Raw genomic sequence first — 20,418 nt, forward strand, 5'->3', positions numbered from 1 at the left:
CCCTCGACTCGTTTTTGCTAGGACGCATTCATTTATGTTATTTACAGCAATTTATTAAACATGTCGTGGCATTGAATACATACATTAAATATGTAAAAAGGAGTTATAATTAATGAAACGGAAATTTAAATTGTCCACGGGTCATCTAAGAACCGCAATCCGTCGAGAACCACCTTTATAATTAAACACACATATATGGCACTCGCTTATATTTCGAAATAACGCGAAAATACCATCACTGCGCCCTGAACGCCAATGCTTTCCAAAATAAAAAATACCATATGCACCTGCCTTGACAGACAGCGCCATCTCGTGGAAGAACAGTACTTCAATAATATTGATAAACCCATTACCGACTCGTTCACACGCACACTCGATGTTTCGGGCTTTGCTCTGGTAAAAAAAAATAAAACACACCGTACACACTTGCCCTCTACAAACAAACATTATATTATCCGAACGGGCGCGCGCTGCGTCACGTGACGGGGTCGAGCAGTGACGTCACTCTGACATGGCGCCCGAGCTGGCGGTGGACCTTTGGTCTCCCGGTTAAGATGGAGCAAAGTTTATCCAAACGACGGGGAGTTGACTTCAGAGGCCGCTGAAACAGACATCTGGAGACATCTCCCGCGAGCACGAGACGGTAAGGTTTGGTCGACACGCGCGCAGAAAGGACAAAGGGGAAGAAAAGCAGTCGTGTTTTGATAACGTGTTAGCTCGTTTGACCGGCGACTGAGTGCTAGTCTGCGCGGCGGGTGATGTTCTGACAGCCCGTTAATTAACGTACGCGCATTACCGTCTGAGACGACCGCTTTTAGCTCCCAAGACGTGTATGTATGCGCTTGAGTCATAAACGTCTTGCTGACTTTTGTAACTGCGACACCGTCAGGGAGAAACGTTACGTGACGTCACTTCTGTAAGTACAGTTACAGTGTAATAACACATCGCTGGTTTTATTATTATTATAATTTTTTTATTAGTTTTTGGTGTGTATGTATAAGTATAAGTATCTGACACTACGATATGAAAAGTTATCTGTCATGAAATTTACATAGTATGCCACTCCAAGACGCTTCGTCAAGATGCTTACCATGTTTTTAATGCAATTTGTTTTTTTACGAAAATATTAAGCCGAGACACCACAGCTGAACGTGGTAAAAAAAAATAAAAAAAAATAAAATAACTGTATTGTGACAGTCCTCGTTTACAAGTTCTCTGAAATCCCATGTTTACAAATGCAAACGAGGCATTATCTGATTAAACGTGCGCTCGTTTGCATGCGTTTCCAGAACAGAAACGTGCATGTCGGGAAAAGACAGGTTCACTTTTGACGCATTAGAGTTAAAAGTATCTGCAGAGGTGATTTTGGTGTATTTTTTATTTCAACAGCCATAGAAAAGCAAAGGAAAAAGCTAATTGTGTAATCAGGTGAATGATACTTCTGTAAAACACATCAAACGTAAAGATATGTATTGTGAATCTACAAATACGCTGAAATGTCTATCTTAGATGTTTTGTTTCTTCTGGTCTGAAAGAAGACTGTTATGGAAACAAAATAGGGAGAAATGTACCAATGCATGAAGAAAAACAACGAGGTTGCCTGTAGTGTCTCGTCTTATAAAGTGAAACAGATCCTGCGCTAATTTGTGAACTATTCAAATCATTACCGGCCAGTATATAAAGTGCTTTAACAATGAACAGTGTGCTGACGTGAGCTTTTATCACGATGCGTTAGCAGGCAGAGCATGCTAAAGATGAACTGGAGGAATATCAGACTTGCTATAATGAGTAATAGTCTATTGGTTTATCGATAGAGCTGGGGAACCGATGGATGAATGCTAATCCAGTTTACTTTTAAGACTTTTTACAGAATGTTTCTCACAAAATCTGACTCGTCTTCAAGTCATTCTGAATAAGACTCGAATATAGTCCACAGGTTGCACGGTACGGACGGCTTTCGTAATGGTTTTATGTTCTTCTTGGAGATCGACGGCTTCGATAACCTTTAACTTTCACTGCATGGAAACGAACGGAAAGAAAGGTGTTTGCACAGAAGAGAGAAAGTCGATCCCGTTTAGGATATTAGGATTAAATGTTATTGCGATAGAAAGTAGCCTATATGTCTTTTTTTTTAGTCAAAATGAACCGTAAAGGATGGACAGGCTTATGCGGAGAATGGCAGGTCGTGAACTATATTGAACTTGATCGCTCTGCATTGTGTCGATGTAAATTGTAAGGTGTGCTTTTGTCGAAATTGTGAGAGCAATTTATTTTAGCATCATGCTATTTCAGTTCTTAGTGAACTTAATTGTGCTTCAAACATGTCTGCATTTAGCCGTCTGTCTATTTTTAGTTATTGTATTGCATCATGTTAAACTAAACGCTTTGGCTAGCTGCAAAAAAGTTCACTTTACCGCAATAACAGAACTAGTTTTATTTATGGTTTTGGTTCGGTTTTAATAGTTTCATAGCAAGTACAAAAAAGATTCCTGGTGAAATGACTTGCTTGAGGTCAAATGAATTCAGCCGGTTCTCTCGGCTTCATCGGTGCAATGTCAATGTATAGTGTCTGTGTTGTTTGTCAGCGCTTCCTCTCGGCGGACAGACTGATTCCTGCGGTGACGGAGAGACGCGGAGGTCTCTTAGAATTACATCATCTGTAATCTGCCAAGGATTACTGGAGATTTCTGTTGTGAGATTAGCTGTTACCGAGGACAGGCGTCACGCGCCGGCACTAAACGGCACGCAGCACCGATCAGGAGTGACGACGCAGTGCGTTAAAAGCCTTTTCGGCATGACATCATATCCTGTTTCGCTCGTAACCGTTCCACATTAGAAAAGTAAAATAGGTCGCAAATGTTCCGCATTTCATGAGTTTTCGCGATGGCGACACTCAACCAAATTGACCTATATATTAAATTCTGTATTTCAGATTCGAGCCACAGCGAGCGTTTTTAATGGCCGCACAATGAAGGCTCAGCTTCAGATAACAGGTGAGCGTTACAAAGTGACCTCTACGTTGTTATCGCATGACTTTTGATGACCGTTTTTCTTTGCGCTCACCGCGTTTTGTTGTACTTTCAATAGATCTGTGGTTGTATTTATGCTCTTTTGTCAGTTCTGTCCGCTAAGCTGCGGGACAATAAGAAGAATTGGTTTGGGCCCAGCCCTTATGTTGAGGTGTGTGTGGACGGCCAGTCCAAGAAGACGGAGAAATGCACCAACACTCACAGTCCCAAATGGAAACAGTCTCTCACTGTGTAAGAACGATGTCCGTACTGAAATACACATCAAGATTTGTTATTTTCATATTCTCTCTAGACTAAAAATGTATGTAAATCTTATAAATACAATCTTAATGTGTAATATAATGTTTAATTATTATGTACTTTCATAGTATATACTTTTAATATTAAATATGAATTAACTTTTATCATCATTTTCATTTATATTTAAAATGTTTATATTTCTGGTAATTCTTGTTTTGTTTTTGTATTTTAGGTTTAGTAATAATAGTGTTCAAATTAAATTGAAAGCAATATTTATTTTATTAATATTTATGTTTTATTAAATATATTTTAGTTTTTATCAATATCATTTTATTAAATATATTTTATCATTTATTTTAATTGATGATTTATTTTAGTTTTAATGTCAGTATTTCAACTTAAATTAAGGCAATATTGTATTTAAAAATTTTTATATATATATATATATATATATATATATATATATATATATATATATATTATTTCAGCTTCGTTTTAATTTTGTAAAATTGTAATTTTTCTAGTTTTATTTTCATGTAGCTGTAACAATGCCGCTCTGTTGATCATATTTCTTGTAGGATCGTCACCCCTTTCAGCAAGTTAATTTTCCGGGTTTGGAGTCACCAGACACTTAAATCCGACATTTTGCTGGGCATGGCCGCCCTGGAGGTCAGCGAGACCTTAAAAGCCAACGACATGAAGAGTGAGTATCCATATTCTCCACCTGTGTGAATCTCATTATTCATAGACTCTGCGGTGTGGTGTGTGTTAGAGTGTTTTGTGTTTTATTGCCTCTTTGTGATGGAGAGAGGCAGGTGAACGGACTCCTAGCGCCAAACAAAGAGTCTTTTCAGATGCTTTGGTCATGTGGAAATCACGTGACCGCTCGCAGCTAAAGTGAATTACAGAACTGCAGGCTGAGTAAATGCAATCTGAGGCCGTCGAGTAACCCACAGCCAGGTTAACGTTTCCTTCTTCTGAAGTGTCACTGTGAGCTTGTTTACCTCGTGAAGCCGTTTTACAGCTCCAGGTCATCTTCTATGCGTGTGCTTTAAAAGCTTGCGTTTATTCGATCAGCTTCGTATCGCCCTTCTTGTGGTAAAGCCTGCGGTAAATCTCTTAATAACTTAAAATCGTTATTTAGTGTACGTCACGGAAATCCATTGATCGATCAGGATGCTCCTTCTGCACGCGTTGCTCCGTAAGTGTTGTGTTTGTGTGTCTCAGTCTGCGAGGTAATACAGACGCTGCAGCTGAATTCAGACAGAGAGCGGTCGGAGGCGGTTGGAGATCTCTCGGTGTGTCTGGATGGACTGCAGGTGGATCCCGAGGCTTTCGCTTCCGAGGAACAAAAGCACAGTTGAGAGCTTTTTCACAGTTCGACTTGCTTTCGACAGCGTTTGAGGGATGTAGATCCTTGCCGTTTAAAACGCGCACTTCGCTCACTGGTGTCTTGTTTGTCTTCGATCACAGACGCTGCTGTGAATGGAGAATCAAAAGTGAACGGGGACGTAGCGGGAAGGTGAAGTAAAACAAATCGCAATGCCATTTCTGAGGAAATACTTCAGTAATATGTGTAGCATCTCTCTTCTTTGCTTCCGTTTGAGTTTTTGGTGAAATTAGTTCTCCAGGGAATACCTCGACTGCCTGCTCGGTGCACTTGAGGTTTTATAGATCATAATAAATAGTTTATTCATGCACTTTTATTTTATTTGCTCTTATTTATTCCTATTATTTCGATTTAAAATAAGAAGCATGAAAGTATTTAAGCTCTAATTTCAGTCATTTTAGTATTTCAATTTAAGTTAATTGACTTTTAGTTGTCTGTAGATACATTTTTATTTAGCTGCAATTTATTTTTTCAGTTTAATGAGATGCGTAACTAATTATGGCCGTATTATTGAATGTTAGCAGAGTAATTGTTGAATATAAAAATTATGTGTCATTCTCATAAAACAGCAGTGTTGTAGATGTAAAAAAATTACACATATTTATTTGTATTTAGCTTTATTTTATTCTATTTTAATTTTTTTTTGTTTAATGCCGTTTAAAAGAAAAAAAAGAAAAATGATAGCCAGATTGCTGAATATTAATAGCCTTAATAAAAACAAATTGTCACGCACAAAGCGTCAGTAATGTTTTTTTCATATTTTTTTTATTTAGCTGTAATTCATTCTGCCTTAACATTTTATTCATTACTTAACTAATTTAAAATTTTAATCAGATGCATACATTTATGACCGTGTTTTTTGAAATTGTTGAATTGTGGAATATAAAGCTTACAGACATTTTTAGCTTATTGTCTAATGCCGAGTAAACATCTGTCAGTGTCTTGAGGTTTGTGTCTGTTTGTCGCTGGTCCAGTCGAGATTCTTCCCCATCCAGTGATATCGCTGATGAAGCGCCGCTGCCCAACGGTCACGCCGTGGGAAGCACGGGGTCCTCCTCTCCGTCCGCGGGGGCTCTGAGACCACCCCGTCCTCCTCGACCCCAGCGAGCGCCGCCCGCCTCACCCCACAAACCCTCCTCCACAGGTACCGACCTCCTGCGTTAACATAGCGTTTGTGTTCGGATTCGAGGCGTGTTTGGCTTCATTCACTTCAAGTCTCAACACACTCTCAACTATTTGACCTGTTTACGTTCCAGTTTTGAATATTCATCCAAATCTCATACAGCAAGCCTGGCATTAAAACACTTTCTTTTTTTTTTGTGATCAACTTTTTATTATCTTTTGCATACAACATCCACAGCCAAACAGCAACAGACGTCTAATGAAGCCACATATTCCACCAAGAGAGAAAAATTATACTGTATTAGCGTCAGCAAACAACGTTTATTTATTTTTTGCTTTAAGCTTGTACAGATGCCAGAATCATCATTGAGAAGACAAAAACCTGGCTCATTCATGTAATCAAGTTGTAGTAAAGAAGACAAAACAAAACGTGCCCAAAGGTTACTGACAACAGGACCCTCCCAAAACATATGAAGAAAGCTGAAGACACAATTACAGATATTTGGTTGTAATTTAATTTTCAATCTTTTGTGGGGTAAAACGCTATCTTTTATGGGCAAGCGTGCCGCCCTCGCGTCGAGAGTCCTGCGTGGAACGGGATATGTGTGTGTTTTGACGTTGGTCAGATGTCCAGATACTGGACACGTGTACGGATTTGCGCCGATTCTCGCGTTTGCACGCGTGCAACAAAATCAGATCCAGTGTAAGTGCTGACAGATAGCCGTTTCGTTGCCTCTAGCGTCCTCTGCTGGCTCGACTCCCACTCACGGCAGCACGGCTCCCAGCCCAGAAACGTCTCCCCGGGTGTGTGTGAACGGAGAAACGGAGAGTCAGGGGTCAAGCTCAGGGTCGGGGTCAAACCAGGCCCCGAGGGCCAGTCCAACGCCGCCCAGAGCTTCTCTGATCACTAACGGCCCTCTTCCTCCTGGGTACGTGAAAGTTCATTCGATTTCTCATTTATTAGCTATGTTTTCAGCTCCCGCTTTATGTGAAGTCTTTATGAGTGGATGCTGCTATTAATGCTGCGAAATTGCTGTTTAGTAACTAGGCTGTATTCATTTATTCCTGATATGTTTTCTTTTGTGTAGCTGGGAGCAGAGGGTGGATCAGAACGGCCGTGTTTACTACGTGGACCACATCGAGAAAAGAACCACATGGGAAAGACCAGAGCCGCTCCCCCCAGGGTAACTGTCTTCTTTAGAGGTCACTTTTTAGTTGTACAGATTCATCAGTCCGCTGCTTATACGCGCGTGTTTTAATTGCACGTTGAATGCAAAGAGTGAAAAGCTTGCACCAATCAAATTACCCGAACAAATGCTGTTATGTAAAAGCTCATTTAAAGAAAATTATTTAAGGTGGCTTTCAATTAGTATATCTTAAGCCTGTTAAGTCGTTGCGTTTTTATTGATGTTTTTGTTTTTTACGCTTTCTAAAGATTTTTATTGTTTGGCTTATGACCTTTTAGCTGAATTGTATTTATGAAAGATATTATATTTAAATAATAGTATGATGTATGAGTATACTGTTGAACATAATATAATAATAATAATAATAATAATAATAATAATGTAGTTGTTATAATTATTATTCTTATTAATAATAAAATTACACATTATTAATATTTAAATAAATTAATTTTTGTTTGCATATATGTGTACTGTACATATGTGTATATAAATACAGTATAATTTACATGAAAATATTTACATGAAAATATTTTTACATGTATATACTGTACATTTATATTCATATACTTTATATCTATTATATGTGTGTGTGTGTGTGTGTATATATATATATATATATATATATATATATATATATATATATATATATATATATATATATATATATATATATATGTATATGAATGCATTTTGTATGCAAAACTTTTTGTATGCAATTAATTGTGATTAATAATTTTGCATTATATATTTTTATTCTTTTTTTATTCTCAGACCCGTTACCTATGACCTTTTCACTGAAATTTATATTTAAAAAATGCTTATAATGAAAAAATTTATAATTCTAAAAATCATTATTTGTCATCATTCAATATGATAATTCATGCTATTTTTTATATAATAATATAATTTTTTTATAATAATAACAACACTAGCGAGTGTCATTATGTTTTAGATTTTTTTTAAATATAAATATAAGAAATGCTAGTGAATAAAACCCAAGGTCAGAAAGGTTGTCAAGAGAGTCTTGTGTGTTTTTTTTTTGTGCTAGCTGGGAGCGCCGCTTGGATCCCATGGGTCGTGTGTATTACGTGGATCATATAAACAGAACCACCACATGGCAGAGACCCACGCTAGAGTCGGTCCGGAACTACGAGGAGTGGCAGAACCAGCGCAGTCAGCTGCAGGGAGCCATGCAGCGCTTCAACCAGAGGTTCATCTACGGAGTGAGTACACTCACGAAAGAGAAAGTACAGTCAGCCAGACTCTTTTCAAGGGATTTCCTCTGTAACCCAAGCTGTCTGCTCATCTCTTCAGCTGCAGGAACAGCTCGCTCCCACAGCTAATAAAGAGTTTGACCCTCTGGGTCCTCTGCCGCCTGGTTGGGGTGAGTCACCGCTTTTTCGTTTAATGCGGCAGAAAGAGGAAATCGCATTTTACCCTCACAACAGAGCGCCTCGTGCTGTCTTTCCTTGAATCTGTATATGTCTGCTGGTTTGGCTCGCAGAGAAACGGACAGACAGTAATAGGAGGATGTATTTCGTCCATCATCCTACGAGATCCACGCAATGGGAGGACCCTCGAACCCAAGGGTGCGACGCAATCACAAACTCACCACTTCCAGTGCTATTTAATTCATTATTCATATAATTTCATTATCAGATTTATATATATATTATATTATTATTATTATTACATATATTATTAAAATTTTTATATATATATATATATATATATATATATATATATATATATATATATATATATATATATATATAAAATTTTATTTTATTATTTTAATTTTTTTACTTTTGGGATTTTTTCATTTATATTTTATGATTAATAAAACAATGAATTATGTTAATTGCATCCAAAAATAAAAGTTTTTATATATATAAATACATATAATTTTACAAGATATTTAAACGTACATAATAAATAAACACATTACACATACGTAAGATTTTGTTTGCATAATGTGTTTATTTATTATGTACATGTATATATTTTGAAAAATATACCTATATGTACATTTCTGTTTATTTTATATTATATATAAATATATTTAATATATAAACAGCATATTTTCTTTAAATATATAAATGTGTTTGTTTATATATATATATATATATATATATATATATATATATATATATTAGTATAATATAATAGATAATTAACATACAATAATTGATTTTAGTATAATTATGTATAATATACAAAGTAATGTGATGTGTTTAACACCACTATCTATCTATCTATCTATCTATCTATCTATCTATCTATCTATCTATCTATCTATCTATCTATCTATCTATCTATCCCTAAATTGCCTCCTTAATATATGATTTTATTTTTCAGTCACATTGAACTTACAGTAACCGAACGAACTGACATGCAGTTTTATGTTTGTTTGTTTTTAATAGTTTGGATGTTTTTGTGCGTCAGGTTGTTGAACGAGAAGCCATTGCCGGAGGGTTGGGAGATGAGGTTTACAGTGGATGGGATTCCCTACTTTGTCGATCACAACAGACGGACAACGACATACATCGACCCCCGTACAGGGAAATCCTCGCTGTCAGTCCTTTTAACAGCTTGACTTGTCTTTTGGGACGTTCTCAGATGCATACTTTCAAAGTGCCATACATAAATAAATAAATATATAAATATATATCACATCACATGAGTTAACTGCAGCTGCAGGTTGTTTTAAATAATCTTTTGCAGTGAGAACGGCCCTCAGATCACATATGTACGAGACTTCAAAGCCAAAGTGCACTATTTCCGCTTCTGGTGTCAGGTAAGATCTCGCATGCAAGTGCTATTCATGAAAAATGCCCCATAATACGTTTTTTTTTAGTTGACGCTGTTTTCATTCATCTTGGCTATTGTTCTTTCATTAGGCTTGTGAATGATTTATTTCACAGAGTCAGCGTTTAAATCTTCACTGTTTGAAGTTTTATTCAGCAGAACGCAAGAGAATCAATCTAGTCATTTTAAAGGCTGTTAATGAGACCTTTTTGTGTTGTTGTCAATGAAAAGCCAATAAAAAAAATGTTATTTTTTAAATTCATGTATCATATATAGTTAATAATAATAGTGATGAATCAGAAAAATAGCATTTTTTTGATCTGTTTAAAGAAAAATAGTACCAAAGCAAAAAAAAAAAAAAAAAGCATTTGAATGTTATTTTGTAATTTATTTCATAATGCAACATGTTTTTTTTTTTTTAATACCAAAGCAACTATCAATGCCTCAGCACATTAAGATCCACGTCAGCCGCAAAACGCTGTTTGAGGACTCGTTTCAGCAGGTAAAGTGCTCGTTTTCACTAAAAAAATACCTCGCATCAAAATCATTAGCATGTTAAGTAAAGATCATGTTCTGTGAAGGTATTTTGCAGATTTCCTACCATAAGTATATCCAAGCTTAATGTTTTATTAGTGCTATGCATGGCCAAGAACTTCATTTGGACAACTTGTAAAAGCGATTTTCTCAATATATCGTTTTTTCTGCACCTTCAGATTCCAGATTTTAAAATAGTTGCATCTCAGACAAATATTGTAGTATCCTAGCAATGGCTTTCAGATGACGCATTCATCTTAATATGTTTGAGTCATTTTTATTTTTTTGTTTCAGATTATGGGTTGCCATTCGCAAGATCTGAGACGGAGACTCTGGATTATTTTCCCAGGGGAGGAGGGGCTTGACTATGGAGGCGTGGCCAGGTATATGGAAATATTTGCAGGAAGTGACGACCTGAGCTGATACACGGCGACGCACGCTCATGCAGTGACGCTGTGTTTCTGTCGTAGGGAATGGTTCTTCCTGCTGTCTCACGAGGTCTTGAACCCCATGTACTGTCTGTTCGAGTACGCCGGGAAAGACAACTACTGCCTGCAGATCAACCCCGCCTCCTCTATCAACCCCGACCACCTCAAATACTTCAAGTTCATCGGCCGCTTCATCGCTATGGTACAACCGGCCCGGACGATAAAGACGTTCGTTCGAAATGCGCTGAACTTTGTGTCATTCGTGTGTTCTCTCTCGCGCAGGCTCTGTTTCACGGGAAGTTCATAGACACGGGCTTCTCTCTGCCTTTTTATAAACGCATCCTGAACAAGCCCCTGGCTTTGAAAGACCTGGAGTCCATCGACCCGGAGTTTTACAACTCGCTCATCTGGATCAAGTGAGTGAGAGGGAGCTACAGAGACCATAAAGAGACAACGCTGTGGGCTTGGGGGTTTACAACTACCATAATTAGGATAATTGAGAGTCGATAACGAGGAAATGCTTTTCTGTAGGGATAATAATATAGAGGAATGTGGCTTGGAGATGTTTTTCTCGGTGGATAAGGAGATTTTGGGAGAAGTCACCACACATGAACTCAAACCTGATGGAGGAAACATTCAAGTGACAGAGGAAAATAAGGAGGAGTACATCAGGTAAAAAACTCATTTATACAGCACTGGTAAAGTAGACCGTATTTTTTATTTAACATTATATTTAGAATATTAATATATATATATATATATATATATATATATATATATATATATATATATATATATATATATATATATATATATATATATATAAAAATTAATTTATAAATTTATACATATATTTATATATATTGTGTTTTTATATACATGTATAAATTTCTAAATTAATTTTTGTATATACATACATACACACACATATATATATATATATATATATATATATATATATATATATATATATATATATATATATATATATATATATATATATATATAGACACAAACACACAGCAAGTGAGTTAACAACAATTTTTACAATTGTACAATCCAATTAATCTTAATTAAACTTCAGTTGGGTTTTTTCGATTAGGATATTAAAAAAAGTGGTCTGGTTTTGGCACTGAACTATATAAAATTACATTAAATAATGGCATTATATAAATGTCAAAACATTATGTTAAATGTATATATATGTCTATATATGTCTATATATCTATATATATATATATATATATATATATATATAAAGAAAATCTGAATATTGATATTAAATATATGGGAAAAATAAAAAAATAATTCTATAGATTAATTAATTGTGGCAGTTAATTGTTTTTTTTTTTTTTATTATTTAACCTATTTAGATTCTAATGCTTCTTTGGAGTATGATTCTAACATTTCATAAAGCATACAAATTAAATCTTTAGACTGGGCAGGTTTTGATAACAGGTCTTTATTAGGTTTTGTGAACTTCACACCATAGCTCCCAGACTGAAGGAATTTGAAGACGTGGTTTTTGTGAATATTAAGTTGCGTTACAGTTTCCTCAATCAAACCACATCACTATTAAAACACTTGAGTTCCCGTATCGGAGTAAAACAGTATCGCATTAACTTACAGCATTAAAACATACATTGTCTCTGTCTGAGGGATTTAATGTCTGCAGAGTAGAGGTAAAGATTAAGGCATAATGTGACTTCATGCATTTTCAATCTTGACAAACAGCATATAGTTCTTAGCTGTAAGATCAGCGATGTGTTGCAGGTTGGTTGCTGAGTGGAGGTTGTCCAGAGGCGTTGAGGAACAGACTCAGGCGTTTCTCGAGGGCTTTAACGAGGTCTTGCCGCAGCAGTACCTGCAGTACTTCGACGCCAAAGAGCTAGAGGTACAAACTACGAACGCATCTCCCAGCGTCCGCTGTAAATGAGGCCACGCTCACAGTGTGAGCACGTACTTGTGTTGCAGGTGATGCTGTGCGGGATGCAGGAGATCGATCTGGGCGACTGGCAGAGGAACACCATCTACAGACACTACGCTCGCAGCAGCAAACAGATCGTCTGGTTTTGGCAGGTTAGACTGTTAATGCTTCGGCTTCGGAGAGACGCTGGGGTAGCGGGATCGGTGATGCAGCGCTTGTCTGGCCTTTTGTCTGTCTGTGTTCAGTTTGTGAAGGAGATCGACAATGAGAAGCGAATGCGTCTGCTGCAGTTTGTGACCGGCACGTGCCGACTTCCTGTCGGGGGATTCGCTGACCTCATGGGTAAGAGTCAAAGTTGAACATTTTCATGCTGAATTATTGCTAATATAATTTATATTTGTGACCCTGGTCCAGAAAAGCAGTTACGAAATTACACTTTTTTTCTTTCTTTGTGTTTTGCCAAAAATCATGAGGATATTAAGTAAAAATATATACATATTCAATGAAGATACTTTGTAAATTTTCTATTGTGTATACACATATATATATATATATATATATATATATATATATAATCATTATAACATTGTTTAAATAAATATATATATATATATATATATATATATATATATATATATATATATATATATATATATATTAAATTATTTGTGTATATATATTATATAATATTAATATTATGAAGAAAATATGAAAATTGATATTGAATATGAAGAAAAAATTTTTACAAAAAAACTACTAGGACTAAATTCTATAGATTAATTGTGGCAGTTGTTAATTTTTTTTTTTATGATTTATTATTTAAATGACTGTAATGTAATACTTTTCTGTTCTGATCCAAGTTATTATGTTTATAACTAAGACCTGATCCATAAAAAAATATATATATTTTAGTTGGAGGAGAAAAGTTAACCAAAGTAAAATTATATATTTAAAAAGCTTTTTGTAACCCTCTAATTGGCAATGAACTAAAATACTTTATTTACTAAAATAACCAAAACTACAATAATAAAAAAAGTGAAAATATGTAGACGTGTAAAACAAATAAAAATAATAAGAAATGCAAAAACAACCAACTAAATGAATAAACCCTCAGCTACAGGGTATTTTTTACAGAACATTAGTCTGTAAAGTTTAGGGAAAAAGGCATTTAAAAATGTAAGCAGTTGACGACAAAAAACTAAACATAAACATGTTTATAGAGTTTACGGTAGATATGTAATATTAGGGATTTAAAATGCATCCAAATGAAACTGCGTGTATGGAAGCACGTGAACACGCTGATATCGGTTTAAAAGCAATACCAGGCCTTTCTCTTGTACTTTAAAGACCTTGTTGATTTCTGCAGGGAGCAATGGGCCGCAAAAGTTCTGCATTGAGAAAGTGGGGAAAGAAAACTGGCTGCCGAGGAGCCACACATGGTGAGACTCCCTGAAGACAAGCTTTTAAATCATATATGTGTGGAAACTTGATTCGTGCGTCGAAGCAGATACGTTCTGTTTTGTCTTTTGGCTTCGCATCAATGAACAAAAATGATTAGTGTGCAGTTAATTCACAGACGTCCTTAAAGTGAAACTGAAAGATGGGGTCATTTACAATCTTCAAGCTTAAAATGCAACATTTTATCCCAAAAAGAGCCCGTTTGTCTCCAGCGGGTCACAGCTTTCTCACAAGATAGGATTCGTGCTGTAGAGCTTTTGCTTTATGCAATGAAGAAGTTTAATATTCTCCCTTGATCAACAGAAAAACACCCCAGACGTGATTCCTGTCTTTCTCCAAACCAGATTAAAACAATTGGTTCAATTCTCGGCCCGTTTTCACGCGTGCACGGATGATTTATTATCATATTTCATGCCTGATACTGATTTGTGCTTTTTCTTTTAAACTCTCATTGCATTCGATGTGATCAGGCTGTGTTTCTCGTTTAAAGCAGCCGAGTTAAATACGCATGCGGTGCCTTAAAAGCCTTAAAATCAAACTTTCAGGCAGGGAATCAATCAGATGGCGTCATTGTAACGTTTCACAAAAACGGTGCTTAGTTTTGACAATCTAGATCATCTGTAGTGTTGTTCCTTGTTAAGAAAACAACTAAATAAATACTCGGAAATATAGTGTTTAACAGCTATCCTCATCACATCATGCCTTTTTAGCCAATCAGGATGCAGGGTTGTGCAATGCATATAAACGTGTCTTTTCTTTTTTTTTATCTAACCCCACCAGCTTTAACCGCCTGGATCTGCCGCCCTATAAAAGCTACGAGCAGCTAAAGGAGAAGCTGCTGTTCGCCATCGAGGAGACGGAAGGCTTCGGTCAGGAGTGATGCATGCTTTCACCGTCACGTCAAACAGACGCTCTAGACCCGTTAGCTTAGTTTTTCTCACCGTGGATGCGCAGCACTGCAGCGGCTCGCTCTATGCACACTGCGTGACCCTCGTGTTAACCTCTTCATGACTGCCGCCCGTCTCTACCGTAGTGATGCACACGCAACAGACTTCTCCTCTAGAACTTGAAGCTCCATTAAGTTTGCATGGTGTGCGTCTGAATGAGTCTCAGGCGAACCGAGGAGCGCGTTTTTTTTATTAGCGTCGCGCAAACATGGGTTGCACTTTATTAGTGATGAACACGCAGCAGGTCATATTTCACCTCGAGATCCAGACATTTAGGGATATTATTTTGCATGAAGGAAATAAAAAAAACGAAGCACATTTCGCAAGAAAATCTCATGCACATCGCTTAAAAAGGTGCAAAAAACGCGATTTCTTTTGATGTGGGGTGAGCTGTGAGCTAGAAATGCTTAGTGAGTGTAGATGTATGCACGTGTGATCGGAGAAACAAAGCAATAGCCCGAAAAAGCCATCTGATGTCACTCAAATACTCGCTTTCTCATCAGTCTCCAGTTTTCACGAATCACCTGACTGACGCTGTTCGAGTACGATCGAGGAATCTCGATCCTTTTATACCTTTTAATGTGAAAAAAAACGAAAGAAAATGCTTTATTTGGGGGGGAAAAAAAACACCGTTCGAGACGTTTGTTGTCGCGCTGAAGGTTTAGCACCGAAATTCTGCTCATTTTAAAGATTCTGCTTCCTATTCGGACGCCCGACTCGAAACCAGGGCTGTAAATAATACCGGGGGATGAACAATAACGAGTAAAGGGAAGGGAGGCGAAGGATGCTCCATCGGGAACGCTTTAACGGAGGGGTTTTAGATTGGTTTTCCTCAGTTTCCATCGGGTTGGCGTTTTCTTTACGATGTCTCGCTACAGGGCACTTTATTTTAGGTCAACGTTTTCTAACGAGCAGATCGTTTCTATTTAAAGGTCAGAGATGGAAAGTGTCCCGTCTGATGTCGTCACGTCTCGCAGCGTTTTGTAGCTCTGACCGCGTCGAGGCCGGGGCGAGCGGCGCACCTCTTTATTTTCTTAACACTGTAAATCATGTAACAATTAGTCTGTGATAACATGAGCATCAGTTAGGCCGGGTTTAATGATTTGAATTGTATTTATTTTTCTTAAGTGAATGTGTACAGTTGGACGATTAATATAAAAATACCAATTTATTCTCAGCTGAGGAAATAAAATAAAATTCATTAAAAAAAAAAACACGTGTCGCTTCTTTGTTTGTTCTGTGCCTTTAAAAGGACTGGGTTGACAAAGTGTTTTCTCAATGCAGAAACGATGCATGTTTCAATGAAAAGACTAAATACAGTGCAGTCGATTCTGTTAAATGAATTTTTATTCAACAGGCTATTCAGAAAATACAATTAATAAATGCAAACATGCCTTGTGATAGAAATAATAAAGTAATAATAATATAATATATAAAATATATTTAGAATATTCAGTGTTTTGTTTCGGAAATTCTTGGTTATTTTGGGGAAAGGACAATATTGATAAATATATAATTAGTATAAATAAATATATTAATTGGTCAATATTAAAATATTTATTACATTCAGGTATGAAATGTGGAAACTTCTATGATTAAAATAAATCAAGACTTTTACAAAATGTGATTTATTTGTCACTATTTTATATAAATATATATATATATATATATATATATATATATATATATATATATATATATATATATATATATATATATATATATATATATGTATATATACATATACACACACACACACACACACACACACATATATATATATATATATATATATATATATATATATATATATATATATATATATATATTAGTATGCTTTTGCTTTTTTATTTGAATAAAAGTACTGATTTATTTATTTGTAAAAAAATAAAAAAAATCGCACAGACGCAGTAGAAGGAAGCGGACCGTTTAAATCTTGTTCCGTGTTTCCGGTCGGACTCCTTGTCACACCGCACTCTTTTCCGCTTCGCCTCCATTAAAGGACTCAGCGGCGGTTCGCGGGTCAATTTTTAAAACTTGTTTGGTAGAATCCGATATTAATCGGAACCATCCGAACAGCAATCATGGTAAGATTTCGTTATTTGATTTATTAACGTGCGATTAAACGGATGTCTTAATATTTCTGCAGTTTAGTGTAGATTTTGGATTAAAACGGTTTACGTTATCGCTGCGTTGTTGATACGTAGAACACAACAGCTTGCGGTTTTCTAAGCCGAAACAAACAAAACGGGGGATTTAAAACGCATTGGAAATTGCAGCTTGTTACTGAAACGTTTCTCAAACAAACTGCGGGAATCTTTCTCTAAAATCCAGTTTGTAGAATGAATGAGTGAATGAGCGCTAATGGTGGACGGCGTTCGTTTGCTCTCGTAGCAAAAAAGTTGATTTGAAAACTTTTATTGTACATAATCGTGCAAACGCATAAATGTTTTTGCAGCACACTTTTAGAAGTACGTCTGTTGTTGATGCAGTTCTCCCTCTGCTTCAGTGAGGAAGAATAAGCTTGTTTAACTGCAGCGCGATCAGGAAGAAGACTTTTATTTTGCTCACGGAGCATTTCCGTCATGGTGAATGCTAATATAATAAACCTGCAGATTTTAGATATCCAAGTTAACTTTTTCTCTTTGAAGTATATATATATATTATTATTAATTTTTTTTTTATTAAAATGAACTCTTATATCTTGAATGGAGCAAATTTTAAAATAAAAGTCCCGTTCGCTACCAGCATCTGTTGGCCAATGTTCATATATTATGCATCTGTATCTTAAGTCTTGTTTGTTTAATTTTTCTCCCCTTTGCTCATCTTCCAGACGGTCGGTAAGAGCAGTAAGATGTTGCAGCACATTGACTTCCGGATGCGCTGTATCCTTCAGGACGGGAGAATCTTCATCGGCACGTTCAAAGCGTTCGACAAACACATGAACCTCATCCTGTGCGACTGCGACGAGTTCAGAAAGATCAAGTCAGTTTCTCCCTCTGAGATGTCGTTAGAGCTTGGTGTCAGTCATATAGCAGACACTTAAAAATGAGAACAATCATAAACCGATAAAAGTGCACGCATCATTCTGTCTGTCCGTGTCGTCCTCAGACCCAAGAACTCGAAGCAGCCGGAGCGAGAGGAGAAGAGGGTCCTGGGTCTGGTTCTGCTGCGAGGAGAGAATCTGGTCTCCATGACGGTGGAAGGGCCTCCTCCTAAAGACGTGAGTGTGCTCCGAGTCCGGTGAGCGGTGCTTGTCGTGAACGCTGAGAGTGACGTGCTGTTTGTTTTTTAGACCGGCATCGCCCGAGTGCCGCTGGCGGGAGTCGCTGGGGGCCCGGGGGTCGGGAGGGCCGCCGGTCGAGGCGTCCCCGCCGGAGCCCCGATGGCGCAGGCCCCTGCCGGACTCGCCGGCCCCGTGAGGGGAGTCGGGGGCCCGTCACAGCAGGTACGTAACTTGCGTTTCGTATTTGAACGTTTTATGAGACTGCTTTGTTTTTGCCGTTTAGTTCTGGGTCGTTGGTTGAGGTTTTTGACCCGACTATTTAATGTCGTTCTTGTTAAATGCATGCAATAACTTGCACTTCACAGATTTTTTTTTTTATAGGTATGAATGTTTATTAATATTTACACGAGTGGTAAACAAGCCTGTATTGAATTTATTTCCCCCCCCCTAGGTGTTTCACTGGTTTACTTTATCACTTTGTACATTAACAAATGCCATACAAACATGCAAGGAAAAACATAATTGTATTTATTGTTATTGTAGTGTTTGTGTGTTTATAAATATGATCAGGTTGTCAAAGGGGGTATGGAGGTCAGGTCTGTGAAAGACGTGGGGATCTTCTGTGCAAAAGATTTTAAATGGTGCTAGGCAACTGTTTTTTTTAATATTATAATACACACACTTTATATTTATTCACGTGAGAGCTTTACATGATGACGTGGCAAAAATAATTACACTTTTTTTTTTTTTTTTTTTTTTTTTTTTTTTATAGCTTTTAATACCCGTTTAATTCATTTCCTGGTTTGCCTTTTGAATGTAAGCGGCGACGTCTTTCTCTTGTATAAAGTATGCTCTCTCTCTCTCAGGTCATGACCCCTCAGGGCCGGGGCACGGTCGCGGCCGCTGCCGTAGGTGCCAGTATAGCCGGAGCTCCCACACAGTATCCTCCGGGCCGCGGCGGTCCTCCTCCTCCGATGGGCCGAGGAGCACCTCCTCCAGGTGAGCGTCTCGGTCTGCGTCCGTCTGCTCGAGCGGGAGCAGGATCACGCTGAGCTCAGACTCTGTTGGTGTTGGTCCTCGAGCTCACGTCTCTCTCTGCCGCAGGTATGATGGGTCCTCCTCCGGGCATGAGGCCGCCCATGGGCCCGCCGATGGGGATGCCGCCCGGCCGCGGCGCTCCGATGGGGATGCCTCCTCCTGGCATGAGACCGCCGCCTCCCGGACTGAGAGGTATGGGATTGTGATCAGCTTAACTTTTTTTGTCTAGTAGTATTTGCTTGATTTATGTTTTAATAGTTTTTCTTGTTTGTTCATAATTTATTACCAAAAATGTTTTTAAATTCATTGACGCTTGCATGAAGCATAGGGTTGTGTGGAAAAATAAAACCACATTCGAGCCGATTATTTTACAAAATAAAAAAAAAACACATTTTAGGTTACTTTTTTTCTTGGTATTAAGTTCAACCATTTAATGTTAATCATATGTACATTTACGCTGACAAATGGCATAGAGAGGCTGTTGTGATGCACTTATTTACTGTGAAGTTTAAGCGGTTTAGTTGTGCCTTTTTACTTTTAGTAGATTTTATTAGGCGTTACAATATTCAGGTTTTTTTTTGCATTGCCATCTAATCTCTTAAGACAGTCAGTTCCCTTCAGTGATGCATTTTCTCTGTATATTTTGACTCTCACGAGTGAGCTGCTCTGTCTTAACATTGCAGTGTTTTTTCTCTCTCTCCTCGTCTCTTGATGCTCTAGATTCAGCTGTGACGGCTGTACTTGTTCTAATCTGGTGTTTAATGTCCTTTGTTCCAGGTCCTCCTCCTCCAGGCATGCGTCCTCCCAGACCTTGAAGCTCCACTCTCGACGGAGACGTCTGAAACCCATCTTTTCCTTGTATGGGGACGTTTGGCTGGGAAAGTTCTTGTATAGTTTGTTTTTGTTTTTTTGTACTTAAATTTTTTTTTTTTTTTTAATAAAGTGTCATTGACAGTTATGTTTTAATATGACTCCTGTGTTTTTACTTTTAGCTGATTCCAGTCCCACTGATTTAAAAATGAAACTTGTACCGACTTGATGTTTTATTCTGGTGCAATGCGAGTAAATGGATCAAACATTTGTG

General features: G+C 37.2%; 2 protein-coding genes across 5 annotated transcripts; both read left to right on the forward strand.

Annotated features, from left to right (window-relative positions):
• The first annotated feature begins 485 nt into the window (after positions 1-485).
• On the forward strand, positions 486-16,284 carry itcha (itchy E3 ubiquitin protein ligase a). 4 transcript variants are annotated; one of them, XM_043232142.1, is made up of 24 exons: positions 487-643; positions 2,933-2,993; positions 3,119-3,260; positions 3,848-3,972; positions 4,497-4,628; positions 4,743-4,791; positions 5,598-5,803; positions 6,521-6,710; positions 6,870-6,965; positions 8,017-8,191; positions 8,283-8,352; positions 8,473-8,557; positions 9,414-9,542; positions 9,693-9,765; positions 10,207-10,278; positions 10,605-10,693; positions 10,781-10,940; positions 11,021-11,154; positions 11,270-11,410; positions 12,512-12,632; positions 12,713-12,817; positions 12,911-13,007; positions 14,032-14,104; positions 14,904-16,284. In XM_043232142.1, exons 2-24 carry the CDS (start codon positions 2,969-2,971, stop codon positions 15,001-15,003), a joined length of 2,589 nt encoding a protein of 862 aa, XP_043088077.1. In that variant the 5' UTR covers positions 487-643; positions 2,933-2,968; the 3' UTR covers positions 15,004-16,284. The 4 variants fall into 4 exon arrangements, 2 of the variants coding, with proteins under 2 accessions (XP_043088077.1, XP_043088078.1); XM_043232143.1 differs by having other exon boundaries at positions 5,634-5,803; XR_006248742.1 differs by lacking the exons at positions 12,911-13,007; positions 14,032-14,104; positions 14,904-16,284 and having other exon boundaries at positions 486-643; positions 12,487-12,632.
• Positions 16,285-17,022: 738 nt separating this feature from the next.
• snrpb (small nuclear ribonucleoprotein polypeptides B and B1) lies at positions 17,023-20,300 on the forward strand. The gene is made up of 7 exons (XM_043232064.1): positions 17,023-17,157; positions 17,904-18,055; positions 18,182-18,293; positions 18,366-18,518; positions 19,163-19,295; positions 19,401-19,526; positions 20,112-20,300. Exons 1-7 carry the CDS (start codon positions 17,155-17,157, stop codon positions 20,147-20,149), a joined length of 717 nt encoding a protein of 238 aa, XP_043087999.1. The 5' UTR covers positions 17,023-17,154; the 3' UTR covers positions 20,150-20,300.
• Positions 20,301-20,418: the final 118 nt, after the last annotated feature.

Source organism: Puntigrus tetrazona, unplaced genomic scaffold (genome assembly GCF_018831695.1).
Source record: "Puntigrus tetrazona isolate hp1 unplaced genomic scaffold, ASM1883169v1 S000000513, whole genome shotgun sequence".
Taxonomy (NCBI): domain Eukaryota; kingdom Metazoa; phylum Chordata; class Actinopteri; order Cypriniformes; family Cyprinidae; genus Puntigrus; species Puntigrus tetrazona.

What these genes read in the sequence shown, in the direction of transcription:
- itcha (XM_043232142.1), top strand. Translation starts at nt 2,969, where the DNA reads ATGAAGGCTCAGCTTCAGATAACAG. An exon ending in AAAAGCCAACGACATGAAGA is followed by an intron (nt 3,973 to 4,496) that starts GTGAGTATCCAT and finishes TGTGTGTCTCAG; the next exon opens with TCTGCGAGGTAATACAGACG. An exon ending in AACGGCCCTCTTCCTCCTGG is followed by an intron (nt 6,711 to 6,869) that starts GTACGTGAAAGT and finishes TCTTTTGTGTAG; the next exon opens with CTGGGAGCAGAGGGTGGATC.
- snrpb (XM_043232064.1), top strand. An exon ending in AAGGGCCTCCTCCTAAAGAC is followed by an intron (nt 18,294 to 18,365) that starts GTGAGTGTGCTC and finishes TTTGTTTTTTAG; the next exon opens with ACCGGCATCGCCCGAGTGCC. An exon ending in TCGGGGGCCCGTCACAGCAG is followed by an intron (nt 18,519 to 19,162) that starts GTACGTAACTTG and finishes TCTCTCTCTCAG; the next exon opens with GTCATGACCCCTCAGGGCCG.